Here is a 24,277-nt window from a genome sequence, read left to right on the forward strand (position 1 = left end):
GGTCCTACCCATTGGATGTCCCCAGTTGATACCTGGTTATGGGGTACTATGTCCATGCCGAGTTGGGGTGGCAGTGGACTGGGTGGGGGGAAAACTGTTATGGGTATTTGTTCCTTTACACCAACGTATTTCCAAATGCCTGTTTATGCTTTAGGTACTATGCTATTGCTATACATACATTATCGATGTTGGATGTCACTGTGTTTTATGTTATCTGATGTGTTTATCTCTGCTCTGCTGGTCCTGGTACAACTGCGGTCTATTATACATGCCTTATATCCACCATGAGTTCCCTGAAATTTCTTACGTGGAACGTCAGAGGCTTGCGCAACAAGGTCAAACGTACAGCCGTCCTGAAATTCCTCAAATCTCAGCGTGCTGACATTATCACGTTAGTTGAAACTCATGTTACGGGCCACCTACAATCCTCTCTTAAAAAGTCTTGGGTAGGTTGGGCCTATCACGCTACCCACACCTCATATTCCAGAGGGGTGTCGATTCTGGTTGCAAAAAGGGTTCCCTTCGACCTAGTGTTGCTACAAACGGACCAGCAGGGCAGATATGTGTTTATACATGCCACCATTAATGGATCCCCTATTCTGATACTAGCTTGCTATGTCCCTCCCCCATACAACTCGCTTGTAATTAAGGAGGGTCTTGCTTTTATGACGCAATATCCCTCCATACCGGCAGTATGGATGGGGGACTTTAATATGACCCTCACCCCCGCTCTAGACCGAATGGGCACACCAGACCCTCCCCTTGACCCACCGACCCATACCAGACTATATCGCATACTGACTGATTTCGCTATTGTTGACACCTGGCGTCACAAGCATCCGCACACTAAAGCTTTCTCCTGCTTTTCAGCCAGTCACAACACAATGTCACGTATCGATTTCATTTTACTTTCCAAGTCCCTGACACCTAAACTGGGAGATGTGGGATTTGCTCCGAGAATACTTTCGGATCACGCCCCCTACTGGATCACGCTCCAGCTCCTGAAGGCCTCCCCTGCTCCATCTTGGCGGTTGAACCCATTTTGGCTGACGGCTCTGGCGGACCAGGAGGATATCCCTGCAGAGCTACAATATTATTTCACAGCCAACAGGGACTCGGCCACATATGACTTGGTATGGGAGATGTTTAAAATCCACGCCCGCTCCCTCCTTTCCATGCGTATTAACAGAGTTAAAAGGTCATCGAAAATTATTGTCCAACAGGCTACAGAACATCTGCAGGTGTTGGAGGAGGCGTTCCATCGGGACCCCTCGCCCAGCACTGCTAATAATCTTAAAATTCAGGCACGACAAGTTTCCCAACTACACACTGAAAAAGCTAAACAAAATTAGACTTGAGAAACTTAACATTAATAAATCACCGGGACCAGATGGCTTGCATCCGAGGGTACTTAGGGAACTCAGTCAAGTGATTGCCAGACCGTTGTTCCTAATTTTTACAGATAGTCTACTGACTGGAATGGTACCAGCTGATTGGAGAAAAGCCAATGTAGCACCAATATTTAAAAAGGGCCCAAAATACATCCCTGGGAATTACAGACCAGTTAGCCTAACATCAATAGTATGTAAACTCTTGGAGGGGATGATAAGGGACTATATACAAGATTTTAGTAATAAGAACGGTATCATTAGCAGTAATCAGCATGGATTCATGAAGAATCGTTCTTGCCAAACCAATCTATTAACCTTCTATGAGGAGGTGAGTTGCCATCTAGATAAAGGAAGGCCTGTAGACGTGGTGTATCTGGATTTTGCAAAAGCATTTGACACAGTTCCCCATAAACGTTTACTGTACAAAATAAGGTCCGTTGGCATGGACCATAGGGTGAGTATATGGATTGAAAACTGGCTACAAGGGCGAGTTCAGAGGGTGGTGATAAATGGGGAGTACTCAGAATGGTCAGGGGTGGGTAGTGGGGTTCCCCAGGGTTCTGTGCTGGGACCAATCCTATTTAATTTGTTCATAAATGATCTGGAGGATGGGATAAAAGGTTCAATCTCTGTATTTGCAGACGATACTAAGCTAAGCAGGGCAATAACTTCTCCGCAGGATGTGGAAACCGTGCAAAAAGACCCGAACAAATTAATGGGGTGGGCGACTACATGGCAAATGAGGTTCAATGTAGAAAAATGTAAAATAATGCATTTGGGTGGCAAAAATATGAATGCAATCTATACACTGGGGGGAGAACCTCTGGGGGAATCTAGGATGGAAAAGGACCTGGGGGTCCTAGTAGATGATAGGCTCAGCAATGACATGCAATGCCAAGCTGCTGTTAACAAAGCAAACAGAATATTGGCATGCATTAAAAAGGGGATCAACTCCAGAGATAAAACGATAATTCTCCCACTTTACAAGGCTCTGGTCCGGGACCTGGAGTATGCTGTCCAGTTCTGGGCACCAGTCCTCAGGAAGGATGTACTGGAAATGTAGCGAGTACAAAGAAGAGCAACAAAGCTAATAAAAGGTCTGGAGGATCTTAGTTATGAGGAAAGGTTGCGAGCACTGAACTTATTCTCTCTAGAGAAGAGATGCTTGAGAGGGGATATGATTTCAATCTATAAATACTGTACTGGTGACCCCACAATAGGGATAAAACTTTTTCGCAGAAGAGAGTTTAACAAGACTCGTGCCCACTCATTAAAATTAGAAGAAAAGAGGTTTAGCCTTAAACTACGTGGAGGGTTCTTTACTGTAAGAGCAGCAAGGATGTGGAATTCCCTTCCACAGGCAGTGGTCTCAGCAGGGAGCATTGATAGCTTCAAGAAACTATTAGATAATCACCTGAATGACCGCAACATACAGGGATATATAATGTAATACTGACACATAATCACACACATAGGTTGGACTTGATGGACTTGTGTCTTTTTTCAACCTCACCTACTATGTAACTATGTAACTAAGTTAAACCCAAATAAGTTTAAATGTATAAAAACCCTTTGTCACGTACCTGGTGGAGATCGAGAGTGAAAGGGGGCTTTTTTTACACCTCTTGTCCAACACCTCTGATGGTGGTGACAGAAGCTGTGAGGACAGAGTGGCACGAGGTCCGGTGTAGCGGGCAACACCAGCTGCTGGTTGCAGGATGCAGCTGACTGTGGATCTCCAGACAGGGACCAGAGACCAGAACACAGTGACACTTGATCAGCAGACAGGAGTGTAGCCAGGGCACAAGCCAAAAGGTCATCAACAGTCAGGCAGCAAGGTACAGGAACATCAAGCAGAGGCAGAGTCAGGATACAAGCTGGGATCAGTACACATCTGGGCAGCAAGGTACAGGAATGTAGAAGCTGAGGTCACAACAGGTAGGCAGGAATACAGTGACAGGTCAGGGGCAAGATGGGTTGTGCACAGGAAGGCAAATCTAGCAGGTCAGAGCACAGGTAAAGCAGGGACTAGTTGAAGACCCCTCAGCAATCTGTTCATGTAACAATCCAGCTTAAATAGGCCATTTGATGCCAATGCCAGTGCTAAGTGTTCACATGTGCATGCGCACGCGCTGCTTAATGTGCACGCTAATATGTTTGCATGCATGTGCTAGTACACTTCCTGCCGTAAGCCTCTGCGCAAAATTATGAGCATGCGCATGTGCATGAGCATGCAACAGTCTTCTTGCTCCAGTATGTACTGGGCTTTACCCATATTGAGAAATTAAAATTTGTTATATCTTTAAAATATTTATTATTATTATTTGCTATCAAGTTTATGTTGATTCTTGGCGTATGCATGGATAGTGCTCTCCAAAATGATTGGCCTTCGATTTGGGTCTTCACAACGGCATGTTGATACTTTCGGTGACTGTACTCAGCCACCTTATTGCTGCTCATCTTCTTCTTTCCCTGCAAAACTTCAAAGCATTATATTATATTATCTTTCTAGTGAGTTAATTCTTCTCATAATATGTCCAAAATAAGACAGCTATACTTAAGTTATCCATGCTTCCGGGGAAAGGTTGGGCATATGTTTTTGAAGGAACCGTTTGTTTACCTTGCTGTCCAGGATATTAGAATATTTTTCAAATACCAAAGTTCAAAGGCAATAATCCTTTTTTATATGTTCTTCATTGTCCATCTTTCACATCCATAGAGAGTGACAAAAAATACTATAGCCTTGATCATTCTCATTGTGTACTTATAGACACATTGGTACTTTTGAAGTTCATTTCGAGGTCTTTCATCTTTGCTCTTCCAAATACATGCCCGAGTCGTGACTTCTGGATCCTTTGTGTTTATAATAGTTCCAAGAATCTCTCTCTACCATTTCTTTATCTAACATGAGCGAGTACCACTAAAATGACACTTGTTTCTGTATCCTAGAATTCATATGTTTGACAACAAACTGTTTAGAATTCATAATGCTGAGTCTGATCACATGGATCCACAGCACAAATTACTGCTGCAGTGTACATACAGGGCTCTGGAAGATGCTGGTTATGCCATGGAGAGCATCAGTGGAAGCAATACTGGAGTCTACATAGGTAAACAAAAATCCTTTATGCTGCCAAAAATATCTTGTCAACATCTGAGATTTCAGTAGTAATTCAGGTCTGCCACACAAAGAACAATGATGTAAAATGTGCAGGAATCCATGGTAACCAAATCAGGAATTCAGGAAATCAGGAATAAGTGGGTGATGAATTCTGTTTGCCTAGAAATTCTACTGTTTAGACTTTCTTGATTCTTTGTTGAACACAAGAAACACAGTGATATCAAACAACCATGTTAATGATTAGATGATCTACTAACTCTTACCAGCCCCAAACAATTTAACTGTTTAACCTCTAAATCTATATAACTTTGGGGATCATTATGAGGGATTTTAATTATTATTGATGGTTATTTTTATGCTTTGCACCATGGAGAATGTAACAAAAGAGCAGGACCATTATTTTGCTTTAATACAAAAGCACTTGTTGGGAGAGTGGACTGAGACCATAGAGTTATTAGACCCAACAATTTTTAGCTATAATTGTAATGAGGTTTAAGAGGATTAGACTTTCAGTATATCTGTCATTATTTTGCAGGTTTAATGAACAAAGATGCAGAATTTATATACAATAATTATCCTGAAAACATCAATCACTTCAATGGAACTGGCACGTCAATGTGCATAGCAGCAAACAGGATATCATATCAATTCAATCTGACTGGGCCTTCTTTGTCACTGGATACCGCCTGTTCTTCCTCCCTTGTTGCACTACATTTAGCATGCCAAGCCATCAGACAAGGTACTTATTAGGATCAAACCAGAACTCCTATAAAATAGGCTGTAAACATGCAGCCTTTGTGTAGCCCATGTGTCCATAATCATGCCAGACAATTACTGTTATTTGTTTCAACTGAGTTTAGAAAAGGCAAGGGACAGCTCACTTACTATAGTGCAGTGATGGCGAACCTTGCCACCCCAGATGTTTTGGAACTACATTTCCCATGATGCTCAACTACACTGCAGAGTACATGAGCATCATAGGAAATGTAGTTCCAAAACATCTGGAGTGGCACGTTTCGCCATTCCTGCTATAGTGCATCTGTTATCCATGCAAAATGCTAGATACATCAGTCTATGTAACTCCCCACACATTGAATGTGATAAAAACTGAAATTACCAGCTAGTACAATGGAGAGTTGTACTTTATAAGGAAGCTTAATGCTTACAAAAATGCAAAGACTATTGGGCTTATATAAGTGTGTCTGATAATGATGGGGCAGGGTTGTATCAAGCAATGTGCTATTTAACTGTGCCCCTCAGCACTGTTTTTTGCACTTTGACTATGAATTTTTGTAAGCCTTAATTTTTGTAAGCCTTAAAGCAACCTACTTAAAAAATAGGTGTCTGCAAACAAGTGAATTATTACTGCAGCAGGAGAGGTAACTGCTCAATTGAACAGAAATCACTGGGTGAAGTTCCTTTGGGAAACCCAAACCTTCGAGAGTGTAGATCTCTCTGTACTCAGATGTTCTTTCCTCTGAACCCAACATCACTACAGAACCCAATACTGGGAAGGAGTTTGATGATGCACCACTGAGCACACCAGAGGACATGAAAGTGTCTGCATCTGAACAAACATCAACTGATGATTACTCCTCAATGGAATGGTAATTGTTAACATAGGCAGTCAGAGAATTAAGTATTCACTTGCTTCTTTGCAGGTGCTTCTTTTTTCATCAAGTTTGTTTAAGCGATGTGGTCGCCATAATTTTAAAGTTAACAATAATAAAATAATGATTATTGTTAGTCTTGGTAGAGTGCTAGTTGATCATCCTATTTTTACTGGGATTTACATTTATGTATATAAATATGACCTTTACAGATGTGCTATTCAGTGTTAAAGTGATTGTAAACCCTCACATATACCCTGTGAAGTGAACATCCTCAGGTGATACACAGAGGTTAAACAAATCCTCCTACATAGGCTTTAATTGTTTATCTGCAGTCTTCTCCTCCCTTCACCCCTTCAAAAGGGAAAATTGTGTTAAAATCCTTTCTGCATCTGTGAGAAGCAGAGAGGAGGGGGTGGAGAGGCTGCAGTTACACTTTGGGAGAGCTGATTGGAGGAAAGGAACACACCCCCCTTCCCAAAGCAGACTGTGTTGTGAAAACACAAGCTGTTTGCTGAGCTTCCTCCCCGACTCAAATTTTATCTCATGTGTCAGGAAAACTTCTCAGAAGTGACTCATGCTGGTAACAGAGGAACAAAGCACCATAGAGAAATTACACTTAAAGCTTTGGAGAGATAAGCATAGGCGTGCGCACAGGGTGTGCCAGGTGCGCCTGGGCACACCCTAATTGCCTTGTGTGCTGCATATTCCCCCCTGTTTAAACCACTGATATTTCATTCCCCCCCCAAAAATGTTACACAAGCTCAAAAATTTGGGGAAAAGAAAATTAACAAAATTAGACTGTCCACTGCCCTACTGACACCATCAGTACATATACACATGCATATGTATTTGAGCTTTGGGGTGCACACCCTAATGCAAGAGGCTGCGCACACCTATGGAGATAAGTAAATACTGCAGATATATGTGCTTTGCTCAGATTTCATGACTGAGGTTTTTCAACCACTGCCCACGTACATTTACTGCAGCAAGGCGGCCCGGGTGCGCAAAATTACGTACCTGTACGTGATTTTGAGCACGCAGTTTAAGGGGCGCGCCACTCCTACTGTGATTGGACACAGGGGCACGCCGCTGCTCTGTCAGGGAGGAAAAGTGGGAGATCATGTTTCAGCTAAGCTGAATCACGATCTCTCTTTTCCTCCAGTGAATCCACTCTCCCCCACAGTTAGACGGCTTTCACACCGAGCTGCGGGGGGCATCATCGGTAAAGCGGCGCTATTTTAGCGTCGCTTTACTGTCGTTTTAGCGGCGCTATTCGGCCGCTAGCGGGGTAGTTTTAACCCCCCGCTAGCAGCCAAAAAGGGGTTAAATCCGCCCGGAAAACGCCGCCGGTATCGCAGCGCTGCCCCATTCATTTCTATGGGGAGCAGCGGTGGAGGAGCGGTGAGTTCACCGCTCCAAAGAAGCTGCTGAAAGCCCTTGGGATTTCACACTGGAGTGAATGGAGCCGCATTTTTCAGGCGCTATACAAGTGCTATTTTTAGTGCTGTAGCGCCTGAAAAACACTGCCAGTTTGAAAAGAGTCTTAGAAAACACCTAGTTTTTAGCAATGATCACTGTATTGGTGTCACTGGTCCCCAAAAAGATTTGTCCGCCGCAATGTTGCAGTCCCGCTAAAAATCACAGATCGCTGCCATTACCAGTTAAAAAATAAACAATAAAATAAAAGTCCCTAAATCTATCCCGTAGTTTGTAGATGCTAAAAACTTTTGTGCAAACTAATCAATATACGCTTATTGGGATTTTTTTAACCAAAAATATGTAGCAGAATACATATTGGCCTAAATTGATGAAGACATTTTGGGGGGGGGGGGGGGTATGTATTAAAGCAGAAAGTAAAAAGTAAAAAATATTGTTTTTTTTTTCTCAAAATTGTCAGCCTTTTTTTGTTTAAAGTGCAAAAAATAAAAACCGAAGAGGTGATCAAATACCACCAAAAGAAAGCTCTATTTGTTGAAAAAAAAGGACATCAATTTTATTTGGGTACAGCGTCACACGACCATGCAATTGTCAGTTAAAGTGACGCAGTGCCGTTTTGCAAAAAATGGCCTGGTCAGGAAGTGGGTAAAACATTCCGGGGCTGAAGTGGTTAATTCAAATTTCTGAAAACTCCACCCTGGAAAATTTGCATACATACTGGCTAGCAGATTTTTCGGGAAATTGTTTCTAGAACTATCATTTGCATTCCAAAAATGTCTTAAAGGGTAAAAACATGCCAAACGCACGTGTCTGCTGACTTTTACCTGATGTCTGTGGGTTTACCTCAGAAACTCCATGAAATGATAAATGTTAGGGGGTTGATTTACTAAAGTCAAGTACTTTGCAAGGGAATTTCCACTTTGAAAGGGGATTTTCCCTTAGCTTAGTGAGAAAGGTGAAGCTCTGCTGACTTCCATCATTCAATCATGTGCAAACAAAAATACGTTTTTATTTTTTATTTTCCTTGCATGTGAATGGGTATTCTTTGCAAAATAATCATTCCAGTGTATACAACAGATGCACTGTAGCAGTGCTACATTTACACATCTCTAGGAATAAACAACCAATAAAAGCAATGATTTGTGTATTAGACACAGATTTTTACCATTTAAAAAGAGAACAATCTTTTCAGTTTGCATTAGATGAATGGAATAATAATGTTATTAATATTAATAATTATAAATAATTGGCCAAGTGCATAGCAACAAATGCAGTATTTGTCATGGTACAAAATATTTAAAGTGGACAGATTTTGCAGGCAACAAGCTCTGCCTATCCATGACCTAACATGCACAGGGTTTCCTTAGAATATTCTCAGATGATATAGAAAATCTAGTGACAAAAAACACACAGTTAGAGGCTGTTGTAATTGCTGAAACATTCATGGCCGCTGTTATGGTCTACAGCGTTTAGTTGCATAGTATATAGGGGTGGAAAAAAATACAACAGAGATTCTAACTTTTCCCTTTATCCAAAATGTAAACAGAAAGCTTGCCTCTCGATAAACTTTAATTATCAGTAATCATCAGACTTACATTACATATTCTTAGAACCAGACTTGTATTTTATAATATTATAACGCTTGAAAATGGTTCTTTCCTTTCACAGGAGATTGTGAGATGGCGATATGTGGTGGTGTCAGCTGTATCATAGATCCCCATATCTATGTTGCTCTCAGTAAAGCAAAAATGATCTCTCCTGAAGGAACAAGTAAACCATTTTCCAAAAAGGCTGATGGCTATGGAAGAGGAGAAGGATGTGGCATTGTCATTCTTAAACCTTTAAAACAGGTAAAGTGTATTTATATCACAATATTACCTGTTCAATAGAATAAAGTATAATTTAAAAAAATACCTAATACTAGTGAATTCGGAAACCATAAATAATTGTGATCAAAACAAATTATACACAGATTGCTATTAATAATAAATAAATAAATCTAAATTATAATGTACTGCAAACTCGTTACCACGGCTATATGAAAATAAAAATATATACACATTTACTAGCGTAAGTGTGTGTATACTGTATATATATTATTTTTTATAGCCGTGAAAATGCAACAAAATATATACAGTAAATATACTATACAATCCTAATAGAGGATCGAAGTGAAAAATCAAAATTAAATAGATACGAATGTGTGGTACAAGAAATAGTGAAACATGTTTCTCTAACTGGTGGTGTATGGTATGGTATAAGATATAAAATCTTGAAAAAATGTTAAAAAAAAACAACTGTGTAAGTGAAAAATCCAATATATAATAAATGAGTATTAAAACAATAGCTGCAATAAAGACTGTTCACTAAAGTAAAAGTAAATGAATATTTGTTACTTTTACAGCCAAGGAAGCTGCCATCTTAGTTTCTGTTTGACCTGCAGTTGCCATGGTGCTGCACATGTGATCAGTTATGACTCCAATCATTTAATGATTTGACAGTCTAGTTGAGAGCACAAGAACCAGCAACAGTTATGGAAAGCAGTTCAAATTAACAGGCTTAGTTCTGCTTTAAGATGAAAAAAAAAAAAAATTGTGTGCTGGACTGAATAAGGATGCGAGATAAGTGCCAGTCACTGCTCTCTGGTCCAAGAAGATTGAGCACTGACCGATCAGTTTTCAGGTCTTAGAGCCAACGTGGGACAGCTGCAGTATCATATCAATCCTGCAGCAGAGGTAAGTATGTGTATTTGTTTTTTTATATTCCCAAAACTTCCCCTTTAACAAGCTGTGTCCCCGTCTTATATTAGATCTGTTATTGTTTAGTCTTTGGCGAAAGGTTTGGATGCTTCCTCCCACGTTTTGTAAACCTCATGGATATCTAAGAATGTAAACTACAAATTGGGATAACCAGTTGAGAAAGGAGCTAATCAGTCATTCTATACCAGTGCTGGTGGCTAAAACTACAATTGCTTTCTTCGAGAGAGATTATCTGATGAGGCATTTTGGTACTTCACACTAGAAGCTGTCAGCAATTGTTTAATACTGGAAAAAATCCCTGCGCTAACAGTATCAATTTAAATCAATACTGTCCCTTTAAGAGAGCATAAATCCTATTGCTGGAGCAGCTGCCACTAAATGGTGCAAACACCTCACCACATACCCCATATAATTTAAATAAACTATGTGAAGCGCTCAAATCAACTAAAAGTGTATAATGATACACAACCTACTCAATATTATTTTAAAGTGCTACCAAGTATATATATTCATATATATGAATAGATAAAACAAATATATAATCTAAAAGGTATATATATGTCTTGCTTACTGGGTGGAAATAAGTATATAAAAAACTACTCATATCAAATAATTCATCAGTATATACACTCTGTAATCCATATGTACAAGTGAATAACTTGTGCAAAATGTAATAAATGTCCAATCTCATATAATAGTCCTCTAATATCCTCTAATATTCAATTCCACCAAAAAATAAGTGAATTGATCTTCCTAAATCTTCATACAAATACCAATGTGCCCTTCACCATAAACCCCTTAGAGTATGCGCTAACCTCATCCAGGGGACCCCTCAAATAAATGGGGGGTCATACACACTGGTTATTGCTCTTAAGCATGGGTCAGCTAGATCCAAAAATCTTTTTTTTCCTCGTCTCAGCCCCAAATATGTAACGGTTCATGCAGGAATTTTAATATAGAGAAGCTGATATTGCTAAAGTGCAGTATGTGTGCTAAAACTCACATTTATTTAAAACATACAGGTGTACACTCACATAAAACACAGCATCTCAGAGCATGTAATAGTTGTCACAGTATCATCAAACCAACCAACAAGATTGTGTCTAGTCTCCGCCCGGCGTGATGACAGCAATAACCAACTGACGCGTTGCTCCCAATCGGCTTTCTCAAAGGATATGGGATAGTTATATGAAAATTGATATGACTATTATACGAAATTGGACATTTATTACATTTTGCACAAGTTAATCACTTATACAGTGCCTTGAAAATGTATTCATACCCCTTGAAATTTTCCACATTTTGTCACGTTACAACCAAAAATGTAAATGTATTTTATTGGGACTTTATGAGATTGACCAACACAAAGTGGCACGTTTGTGAAGTGGAAGGAAAATGATAAATGGTTTTAAAATTTTCTTTACAAATAAATATCTAAAAAGTGTGGCGTGCATTTGTATTCAGCCCCAGAGTCAATACTTTGTAGAACCACCTTTTACTGCAATTACAGCTGCAAGTCTTTTTGGGTATGTCTCTACCAGCTTTGCACATCTAGAGAGTGACATTTTTGCCCATTCTTCTTTGCAACATAGCTCAAGCTCTGTCAGATTGGATAGAGAGCGTCTGTGAACAGCAATTTTCAAGTCTTGCCACAGATTCTCAATTGGATTTAGGTCTGCACTTTAACTGGGCCATTCTAATACATTAATATGCTTTGATCTAAACCATTCCATTGTAGCTGTATGTTTAGGGATGTTGTCCTGCTGGAAGGTGAAACTCCACCCCAGTCTCAAGTCTTTTGCAAGCTCTAACAGGTTTTCTTCTAAGATTGCCCTATATTTGGCTCCATCCATCTTCCTATCAACTCTGACAAGCTTACCCTGTCCCTGCTTGAGAAAAGCATCCCCCCAACATGATGCTGCCACCACCATGTTTCAACATGGGGATGGTGTGTTCACGGTGATGTGCAGTGTTAGTTTTCAGCCACACATAGCGTTTTGCTTTTAGGCCAAAAAGTTCAATTTCAGTCTAATCTGACCAGAGCACCTTCTTCTACATGTTTGATGTGTCCCCCACATGACTTCTTGCAAACTGCAAACAGGACTTCTTACGGCTTTCTTTCAACAATGGCTTTCTTCTTGCCACTCTTCCATAAAGGCAAGATTTGTGGAGTGCACAATTCATAGTTGTCCTGTGGACAGATTCTCTCACCTGAGCTGTGGATCTCTGCAGCTCCTCCAGAGTTAGCATGGGCCTCTTAGGTGCTTCTCTGATTAATGCTGGTAGGTTTGCAATTGTGCCATACTCTTTCCATTTTTGGATGATGGATTGAACAGTGCTCCGTGAGATGTTCAAAGCTTGGGATATTTTTTTCGAACCTGTCTGGTGTGTTCCTTGACCTTCATGATGCTGATTGTTCACTAAGGTTCTCTAACAAACCTCTGAGAACTTCACAGAACAGCTGTAATTATACTGAGATTAAATTACACACAGGTGGACTCTATTGGCAATTGGTTCCACTAGATTTTAGTTAGGATCCGAGTAAAGGATATTTATTTGTAAAAGAAAATGAAAACCATTTATCATTTTCCTTCCACTTCACAATTATGTGCCACTTTGTGTTGGTCTATCACATAAAATCCCAATAAAATAAATTTACATTTTTGGTTGTAACATGACATGTGGGAAATTTCAAGGTGTATGAATACTTTGTCAAGGCACTGTATGTGTGTGTGTGTGTGTGTGTGTGTGTGTATATATATATATATATATATATATATATATAAATAAATATATATATATATATATATATATATATATATATATATATATATATATATATAGTACATATGTATTACAGAGTGTATATGCTTAATGAATTATTTGATATGAGTTGTTTTTTTATATATTTCTTTACACCCAGTGGGCAAGATACATATACCTTTTAGATTATATATTTTTATTTTTACAGTTGTGCTCATAAGTTTACATACCCTTGCAGAATTTATTGTTTCTTGGCCATTTTTCAGAGAATGTAAATGATAACACAAAAACTTTTCTTTCACTCACGGTTAGTGTTTGGCTGAAGCCATTTATTATCAATCAACTGCCACAATGACAACACAAACTACCGAAATGCCCATGATCAAAAGTTTACATACCCTGGTGATTTTGGCCTGATAACATGCACTCAAGTTGACACAAAGGGGTTTGAAAGGCTATTAAAGGTAACCATCCTCACCTGTGATCTGTTTGCTTGTAATTAGTGTGTGTGTATAAAAGGTCAATGAGTTTCTGGACTCCTGACAGACCCTTGCATCTTTCATCCAGTGCTGCACTGACGTTTCTAGATTCTGAGTCATGGGGAAAGCAAAAGAATTGTCAAAGGATCTGTGGGAAAAGGTAGTTCAACTATACAAAACAGGAAAGGGATATAAAAAGTTATCCAAGGAATTGAGAATGCCAATCAGCAGTGTTCAAACTCTAATCAAGAAGTGGAAAATGAGGGGTTCTGTTGAAACCAAACCACGGTCAGGTAGACCAACTAAAATTTCAGCCACAACTGCCAGGAAAATTGTTCGGGTTGCAAAGAAAAAAACACAAATAACTTCAGGTGAAATACAGGATTCTCTAAAAACATGTGGTGTGGCTGTTTCAAAATGCACAATAAGGAGGCACTTGAAGAAAGATGGGCTGCATGGTCGAGTCCCCAGAAGAAAGCCATTACTACGCAAATGCCACAAAGTGTCCCGCTTATAATACGCCAAACAGCACAGAGACAAGCCTCAAACCTTCTGGCACAAAGTCATTTGGAGTGATAAGACCAAAATTGAGCTTTTTGGCCACAACCATAAACACTACATTTGGAGAGGAGTCAACAAGGCCTATGATGAAAGGTATGCCATTCCTACTGGGAAACATGGAGGTGGATTGCTGATGTTTTGTGGATGTGTGAGCTACAAAGGTACAGGAAATTTGGTCAAAATTGATGGTAAGATAAATGCAGTATCTTATCAAAAAATACTGGAGGAACATTTGCATTCATCAGCCAGGAAGCTGCGCATGGCATGGGACGTCCTTGGACATTCCAACATGACAATGATCCAAAACACAAGGCCAAATCGACCTGTCACTGGCTACAGCAGAAAAAAATAAGGTTCTGGAGTGCCCATCTCAGTCTCCTGACCTCAATATCATTGAGCCACTCTGGGGAGATCTCAAACGTGCAGTTAATGCTAGACAGCCCAAGAATTTACAGGAACTGGAGGCTTTTTGCCAAGTGGAATGGGCAGCTTTACGATCTGAGAAGATACAGAGCCTCATCCACAAATACCACAAAAGACTTCAAGCTGTCATTGATGTTAAAGGGGGCAATACACTGGGGTACTGGGGTATGTAAACTTTTGATCAGGGTCATTTGGGTAGTTTGTGTTGTCATTATGATTTAAAAAGAGTAAACACAGTTGATTGATAATAAATGCTTTCAGCCAAATACTAACCATGATTGAAAGGAAAGTTTTTGTGTTATTATTCATATTCTCTGAATAATGGCCAATAAATCATAAATTCTGCCAGGGTATGTAAACTTATGAGCACAACTGTATACTATACTAAATTATACTTTATTTTAGTTGAATGGAGTGCTTCAAATAGTTTATTTGAATTAAATAGTTTAATGCTCTAAGTTGACTTTTTCAGAAAGTAGCCTATGCAGTCAAGGGGCCCCAATGGATATCAGGAAACTGTGCAGCTTTGTAAAATGTTCAAATATTTTATTGTCATACCTGTAGGCCATTTTGCTTTTTTTAGAAGCCTGGCCTGAAAACTTTTAGTTAACAACTCTCATATCCATCTTCTGCAATGCTGGAAGTGAGCACCCAATGGTTTTCACATCCTAGCAACAAGGCCAGACATGGGGGTTGCTAACTGGGAGTTTTCGGGTCAGACTTCTTATGGGACCCAAATAGCCCACAGGTATGGCAATAATATTTAACATTTTACAGTTACACAGGTTTTTATTATCCACTGGGGCCCCTTGACTGCATAGGCTTTTTTTTGGAAAAAGTTAACTTAGCCTTTCTGAAGAAAAAAAAGACAAGCAAGAGATGGGTTCATGTATTTGTAAAAGGAGACTTTTGCTGCCAGCATGTGGAGACAGACAGCAGGGAAAACACATCATGCACTGTCATGGTTTATCTTTTACTGCATTTTCAGAGCATAATAATGCATGCATTGTCTTATTCTCTCGTTATTCTAAAATGTACTTACTGGTTGTGGTATTAGCCTAGAATTACAATGCTTTGTAGTCATGTCATGTTTAAATAAAAGTTGTACAAAGAGTCCAGAAATGCTGCTATGTTTATATGTTAATTTATAGCACTCAGAAATTAGCATTAGAGTTTTCTTGTAAGTCTTGCCTAACAGTTTAGGATATTAACAATAACCTTAAAATGTATATTAAACTCCACAAGACTTAAAAAATGATCAAGGCTAATCAAAAGTCCAACAAATATTTACAATACACAATTTGAGTGGACTTAACATTTAATTGGGTTAATAATAAAAAACATTATCTTGATCGGATTAATACTTTTAAACCAACGTTCCTAAGACACATAATTTGTCTTTTAATAGGCACCGACTTTTCTACATCGCTATATTTTCACATGCTGTTTTACATATTCATATTTGTTTCTGTTTTACAGGCTAAAGAAGATTACAGCAAAATCTGGGGAGTCATATGTGCATGTTCAGTTAACCAAGATGGGCGGTCAGTAACACCAATTACCAAACCATCCCAAGACCAGCAGGAGAAACTATTAAAACGTATCTACACAGCTATAGATCCATGTTCTTTACAGTATGTTGAGGCTCATGGCACTGGAACACCTGTTGGGGACCCAATAGAAGTCACCAGTATAGGAAACATCATTGGGAAAAAACGCCCAAGTGGAATGAGACCTTTGAAGATTGGATCAGTTAAAGGAAATATTGGACACACTGAATCAGCTGCTGGAATGGCTGGATTAATAAAGGTTCTGCTAATGATGCATCATGAAGTGATTCCCCCATCTTTACATTATTCTAAAGAACTTGGTATTAAACAAATTGAAGAATCCAAACTAGTTGTTCCAACAGCTCCTGAAAATTGGCATGAAGATGTAAAATTTGGAAGAATGGCTGGCATTAATTGCTTTGGCTTTGGGGGAACTAATTCTCATGTCATCATCAAACAATACAAAGAAAACAATTCCAAACATCACTCCAAAAGACCTTCAGAAATATTTGTTCTCTCAGCTTGCTCCAGCAAATCACTTCAACTCAGCATTGAAGACATGAAGCAAGAGCTGAGCAAAATGCCATCATCATTGTCTCTGGAAAACTTGGTCTACACTGCTGCCTGCAGAAGAAGTCATGTTAATTTCAAATACAGAGCATCATTTCTTGCCTCATCCCTGCCTAATCTGCAACAGCAACTTCAGTCTGTAAATACAGAGACACCCCCAGCCACAAAAAGCCCTCAGATTGTGTTTGTGTTTTGTGGGAATGGAGTCCTTTCCAAAGGGATGTGCAAGTTATTGCTAGAAAATGAGGAAGTCTTTAAAGCTAAATGTTTAGAGGTAGACAAGATGATTCAAGTTTACACTTCCCTTTCTGTTGTACAATTGCTGGAGAATGAATATGATGACTTTTCCAGCCCAGATGTTGCACAGTTGTTGCTCTTTACCATCCAGGTGTCATTGGTGGATCTTCTTAGACACTGGGGGGTGAATCCAGACTGTGTTTTGGGACATTCAGTAGGAGAAGTTGCTGCAGCCTATTGTTCTGGTCTTCTTTTGCTTGAAGATGCTGTCAAAGTTATTTATCAAAGGAGCAAATTGCAGTGTACAGTAACTGGAGGGAAAATGCTTGTGGTTGGAAATGTACCAGTAAAAGAAATATCAAATATAGTCTTGTCAAGCAATGGGAAAGCATGTATTGCTGCTTACAACAGTCCCTCCTCATGCACACTTTCTGGAGACGGAGAAGCTATACAGCAGATCAATGATCACTTATCTCAACACTACAAGAAACGCAATATATTTCTCCATGATTTAAATGTCCCAGCTGCATACCACAGTCACTTGATGGACCCAATACTGGATGACATAAAAGACATTTTATCAAACTTACACACAAATAATTTGAAATGTGAGCTGATTTCAACAACCACTGGTAAGCCAGCAACAAAAGGAGATTTTACAACTGGAGAATACTGGGCCAAAAATATTCGTGATCCAGTTGAGTTCGAACAAGCTATAAAAGCTTCTGCAAATGATAAAGAACACATTGTGTTTATAGAAATTGGGCCACGCAGAGCACTACAAAAAAACATTGTTGACATCCTTGGATTAAATACATTTGTTATGCCTGCTGCACATCCAAAAAATGAGCATGAAACTCTTTTCTCTTTGCTGAGTGCTCTTTTCAATAAGGGTTACAATCCTAATTGGAACAATATTTTTTCTGAATACAAATCTTCTCCATCTTACATTCCAAGATATCAATTTGAGCACAACAAGCAAGATATCCGTTTTGATGAAATTAGGCAAGGAAACCAATCTGCAGGCTCTCTCATTCATCCACTGGTGCACAGTGTAAGTGCAGATTTCACCAAGTTTAAATGCACTCTGTCAAAATCACTGACACAATATGTTTATGAGCACAAGAATTTGGGGTCTACCCTTGTTCCTGGTGCATTCTTTGTAGAACTTGCATTGGCAGCTGCAGTTATAAGCTTAAAACCTAGAGTGCCCTTACACTCCTTAGAAATCAGCGCAAAATTTTTGAATCCCTGTATTCTTCAAAGAGAATCTCAGGAGCTAAATGTCCAGATACACCAACAAGACCAAGAAATTCATTATGAAATTCTGACATCACATGTCTATGCAACTGGGCATGTGCAAAAACTTAACAGTAGAACAGATGGGGACAAAAGAATTTACATTCAGCATATTGTCAAGAGATGTCAGACGGTTTTCAAAAAGGAAGATGTCTATGAATTACTATCCACTTTTGGATTTGAGTATGGAAAGATCTACAAACAACTGTGTGATGTTTACTACGGGGAAGAGCTGAATGAAGGGATTGCTAAGATTAAAGTTGGAGATGTCAAAGAAACAATGTATGAATACCACATACACCCAGTGATTTTGGACTGTTTCCTTCAAATGGTTGTTTGTGTGGTTGGTTCTCGAATAAAAGACGCTGTAGCAATATTTCCATCTTCCATAGGAAGTTTGACCATTTTCCAACCTCTTCAAGAGGAAATGGTGATCTACATAAAAACAATAACAATCACAGAAAGTTACGCTGAAGTCTGTGGATGCTTTGCTGATACCAATGGTTTGGTGTTGGCAGAGATAAAAAATGCCAGGATGGCATCAATGAAACAAGCAGCAAGAACACAAACTAATAACTTTTTGCAAATTAATTGGACAAAAATACCAAGCTTGAAAAGTGAATTAAATGAGAAACCAAGCATGCTGGTTTATGCAGATAACTCTGGAGTAAGCCAGCAATTATCAGCATACATACATGAAGGAGTGAACTACATTAACTTTCACAGCTGGGATTCAGACATTCAGTTACACAAACTCCTCAACAGTGAGTGTAAAGATGTTGTGTTTATGTGGGGGATCCATAGACTCAGTGATACAATTCCAAACAATTCAACACAATATCTAGCGAAATGTTGTGAGGTCTACCGAAAACTGATTTTGGCAGTAAAACAGAAAGGTTCTGAAGCATCTATCAAGACAGTCACATTCAGAACAACAGAAAACACTGTAGATCACATTAATCCTGGTTTTGTTTTTGTTGGGATGACACGAGCTTGTATTACTGAAATGACCAACATTACTTTTCAGCTAATCGATATTGGCTCTTCAAGTCCACAAGATGTGGCAGTGCTTGCTCAAGTTCTCCTTCACTACAAACCAAATGACCACCCAGAGTTAAGGATAAAAGAAGGCTGTATTTACACAGGTGAAATTATAAATACAGACACTGAAGCCAGTAGACAACTATCAGCACCGTTAGAGAAGTCAGATAATTTTACTTTGTGCACTTCAGATATTCATACTATAGCTGACCTTTCTGCTGAACCAAATAATTCTAGACTTAATAAGCTCGCAGGCAAAGATGTGGAGATAAGAATTGACAAAATAGGTGCCCACACCGAAGACTATTTTCCTGTTAGTCTTTCTAGCTGGCAATATGGAAACACATTGTACTGGAATAGTAGGGTTTCTGATAAACATAAGCTAATTGTTCTGGATTTAGCAGGAACTGTAACAGCCATTGGAAGAGATGTCCAGAAAATTCAAGTTGGGGATAGAGTTGCTTCATGTTATCCAACAGTTGCAGATTCCAAAGTGAGGATTCCAGAGAGAGTTTGCTGTTTAATTAAGAAGTTTCCAATGCTAAGAGATACACCTTTTGTTTCTCTGTTTGTCTTGGCTTGGGAAATTTTACATAAGAGACTACCACATGCAAAAAATAAACCTAAACTCACAATTGTAACAACAGATGAAAAGTCAGTTCTGAGTACACTTTTATCAAAGGCAGCAAAACAAAGAGGCTGGGAAACCACAATATCTCCAGGAATTACAGCTAATGGCAAGCAGTGCAGTGCTATGATTATTCTTCCTACATCGAAAATAATATCAGGAGAAGACCTTGCCCAGCTTTCAATTCTTAAAGATGTGGTAATCATATGTGACCACAAAAATTCTACCTATTTCCACAGTTTATTAAGCAGCTGCAGACAAAACATTCACATACACATACTTAACCTTGCAACTGTTTTTCAAAGAGCATACCTGCAAGCGTTTGCCAAAGACATTTACAAATTTCTTCGGTCACTGTCTTCAGACGTTCACCTCGTCTTACCTAAATCTATAATCCAGACTTCTAACAGTACTTCAAATCTGAACAATACAGTGTCTAGTTATTTTAAAGCACAATCTTTACCACTCATTGAGTTAGACAATAACACAATTAGAAAGATACCAATGTCTATCTCTGGTGCAGTTCTTTTCAAGCACAATGCTGTTTACATTGTGGCAGGTGGCCTGACTGGGTTGGGATTTGAAACAGTGAAATTTATTCTACACAATGGAGGTGGCCACATTGTTATTCTCTCAAGAAGAAACCCAAACACTGAAATGGAACAACAACTAGTCAAAGCAAGAAGTGAAAACGAGAACACTAAGGTAATAACTCTACAATGTAATATAAGCCATTATGCTGATGTGAAGAAAGCAATTGATTCAATACAAAAGATTTTTCCAAATATTCCAGTCAAAGGTGTCTTTCACAGTGCTGTTGTCCTGCATGACAGCATCTTAGAAATGTTAAATCTGTCACTCTTTGAGAAGGTCCTGAGCCCAAAAGTCGATGGAGTTGTCAATCTTCATCTTGCCACATTAAATCAAAAGCTGGATTATTTTGTATGTTATTCATCCATTGCATCATTTGCTGGAAACTCTGGACAAGCTAATTACGCTGCTGCCAACTCTTTCTTAGACATTTTCTGCCAATACAGAAGAAATCTTGGCCTTCCTGCCCAATCAATTAATTGGGGAGCTCTGAATACCGGACTGTTACTTGATCGAACACAGGTTCATAACATTTTGCAAGCAAAAGGACTACTTCTAATAACTGTACCAGAAATTCATGAATACCTGAAGAAAAGTCTCCTTATAGACAATCCCCAACAGGCAATAGTCAAGTTTGATTTTAAATTGATGTATGACAGCTTGGCTTCACGCATACCAGTTATGAAGAGGCGATTCTTAAGTTTGGTTCTGGAACATGTCAACAATTTGGATGACAAAAAACAAATAAAGCAATCCAAAGTTAATAAACAAAAATCAGAGGATTATATTTTGTCATTAGTAAGTGAACTCACAAGTGTCACAATAAGTGACATCACAATGAGCAGCCTTCTGAATTCATTGGGGATTGACTCCATGTTGGCAATGACATTACAGAATCGTATCTTTGAAGAGAAAGAAGTAAATGTTCCTGTTGTCAAACTACTGGATCCCAACACAACCATTTTAGATGTGGCATCATTGATTAAACAAAACTCTCCTGATGAAGAAAAGCTGGTGGGGAGCATCATATTGGAAACCCGGCTGTAATAAAACTTTTCAAGCATACATTTAAAGTGTATCTAAATCCCAGACCTTTTTTTTGTGTTTTGGATAGCGTGGGGAAGAATATGCAACCCTGTCAGATTGAAATTGCTCTTTGTGGCTTGGCTGGGGAAATACACCCTCTTTGTTTAGTTTGGTGACCATTGTGACCAGAACTGAAAGGGAAAATCCAAAACTTTAGTTGTTGCTGGACTAGGATCAGAGGGGGGAGTCTTAGAAAAAAATGTTTTTTTGCAGTAACCCTATGTCAGAGAGGATATATCTTACTTTGGGGAAATTTCCTCACAATTCCTGCTGTGTCTATGGGACAGGAAGTGATTGAAATCTTCTCAATGGACACAGATGTAAAATTGACAGGTGTTTTATTCATTCCCTACTCTATCCAAAAAAAGAAAGTTAAGGCCTTAGGTATACTTTAACTTTATAGCAAAAAGATTTGTTAGAACTGTAAAAAAAATTATTACTAAGCTTAATAACGTTTACCAGAAAATTCCAAAAAAAGTTTGTAATATTAGAGGGCCTATGTTTATTCATATGAAAATATTACATTTGTGTTTAATATTTTTATTAGTGTATGTAAAAGTAACTTAGATGGCTTTTCTTTTCAATTTAATAAACAATGTGAAATAGGATATAAAATAAAGAAGATCAGATAAACCATGGAACTGCAGTCTGCTCACATAATTTGTAATAAAAACATCTTTGCCATTCTGAAGCTTCCCTCTAACCACTTTGCATATTATTTTATATGTACTGTGATTCTGTACTTGCCAAATATGCTGCAGAAATCTCCTTCCACTGAGTCTGGCTGCAACCATTTTAACTGTGGGCAGCTGAAGCTGCTGCCTGTTCACTTCCTGGATTTACACAGACACACAGAGGCATACCTCCAGCTCTGCAGCTCTCATTGGCCCTCTTATGACTCACCCCCCCTCCCTTCTGGGCAAACTCTCACAAGAGTAAAAGAGAGAGCCGTGCATGATGTCATAAGCCTAGGCTTTTTACCAGACAAGAAACAGGTAGGCTGTATAAGGTATTTACTGGCAGAAAAAAAATGTTTTATTATCCAAAGTTAAAACAACAAGGGCAGAAGATTTAATAGATGGAAAGATGAAAAAATGACTGAAGTTCCGCTTTAAGACCCCCTATCTGTTTTAAAAATTTTTAAATGTTCACAGCAGTATCCATCATCACATTACCATCATCTATAATTTTTTTGTGTGGAGATTGCAGGTGAAATGGAAAAGTAATATCTTATATACATTAAATAGATTTTCAATTTTTTATAAAGAAATTGCAAACCTATATACAAGGACCCTCCATTGATGGGGGTTTTACTGCTTCGAGCATCCATTGTTATAACTAGGGATGAGCTGTCTGTTCGAGTCGAACATGAGTTCATCGGCTGTTCGACTTGAACATCGGCCGTTCAATTGTTCGCCGAATTTCGATCATTATGGGCTGTTCGCTCCAAATTCGAGCGGCGCGTCATGGCCCATAATGCACTGCGTCATCACAGTGCATTGCTGGCTGATGATTGGCCAAACATGCACTATGACCCACATGCTTTGGCCAATCACAGCGCCGTCAGCAAAGAGAGCCATAATTGGCCACAGGCAGGGTGCCTGTGGACAATTATGGCTCAGGGGGTTAAGTACACGCTTCACACTATATAAGGCCGCCTTGTGTAGTGTGTTGGTGGCATTTGTTCAGAGAGAGACAGAGAGAGTGTCATTTCATTTAGTTTGAGCAGGCAGGCAAATTCTGGTGTTCTTTTGCTAATATACTTCAGGAAGGCAGGCGAGACAGTTAGATAGCTGCAGTGTATTTAGTATATATATATATATATATATATATGCATCCCCGTTTTGTATATATATATATATATATATATATATAGATATATCTATATATATATAGATATATATAGATATATCTATATATATATATAGACTGTATACAGTTTAGCTAGATCTCACTGCAGACCATTCCTGGTGTGCTGTTGCTAATATACTTCAGGCAGACAGGCAAGACAGTTATCTGCAGTGTATTCAGTATATATATGCACCCCGGCTTTGTATGTATATATACACTGTATACAGTTTAGCTTCATCTCACTGCAGACCGTTCCTGTGACTGTAGTCCCCCGGAGCATGGTCACACTGCCAACACTCCGGGGAGAGGGAAGACCTCATCCTGTGCACCCGAGCGGGAGTGAGATATGCTCTATGAACAATCTTGTATTGAATGAGGCGATCTCTCAAGGAAACCAGTATTTTAAATGGGAAGTCCCATATATCCTCCCAGTCCTCGGAGTCCAGCTCTGGAATATCCTGGCTCCATTGCTGAAGGAGCCTGGACAATTCATAAGATGAGACCCGGAGGAGGTGTGCATAGAGCACGGAGGTGGGCTTGTTGGTGCAGTCAAAGTGCAAAATCCGTTCCAAGTCAGATTGCACCAGCTGCCCCTCGCCTGGTGGAAACTGGGCCCTGGAGATACCTGAATTTGTGCGAGGGGGGGACATTGTGGCGAGATATTAAATGATCGAAGGGGAAGATCGAGAGGTCTGAGGTGACATCCGAGAGAACTTAGAGAACTTTAATATGGTACTTGGTCCACACCACAGGGTTTGGAATTTTGAAAAGGTGATGCAGCTTGGGATTGTTCCAGAGGGGGGCGTTCGGGGATACCACAGTCGAAGGATACTTTTCACAGGCCAAGCCCTCCCGCCAGGCCCTAAGGGTGGTACAC

At 39.2% G+C, this 24,277-nt stretch overlaps 1 protein-coding gene across 2 annotated transcripts in view; it reads left to right on the forward strand.

Annotated features, from left to right (window-relative positions):
* The window catches only part of LOC141144291 (uncharacterized), a 35,344-nt gene extending 13,175 nt beyond the window's left edge, over window positions 1-22,169 (forward strand). The window contains exons 3-6 of one of the 2 annotated variants that reach the window (XM_073629821.1): window positions 4,341-4,501; window positions 5,048-5,251; window positions 9,231-9,412; window positions 16,027-22,169. In XM_073629821.1, coding sequence (XP_073485922.1) covers window positions 4,341-4,501; window positions 5,048-5,251; window positions 9,231-9,412; window positions 16,027-21,510 — 6,031 coding nt within the window. In that variant the 3' untranslated portion in view covers window positions 21,511-22,169. Of the gene's footprint in view, window positions 1-4,340; window positions 4,502-5,047; window positions 5,252-9,230; window positions 9,413-16,026 lie in introns of those variants that run through there. The other variant, XM_073629822.1, reaches the window with a different exon arrangement.
* The last annotated feature ends 2,108 nt before the right edge of the window (window positions 22,170-24,277 follow it).

The sequence above is a fragment of the Aquarana catesbeiana genome, linkage group LG05 (genome assembly GCF_042186555.1).
Source record: "Aquarana catesbeiana isolate 2022-GZ linkage group LG05, ASM4218655v1, whole genome shotgun sequence".
NCBI lineage: Eukaryota > Metazoa > Chordata > Amphibia > Anura > Ranidae > Aquarana > Aquarana catesbeiana.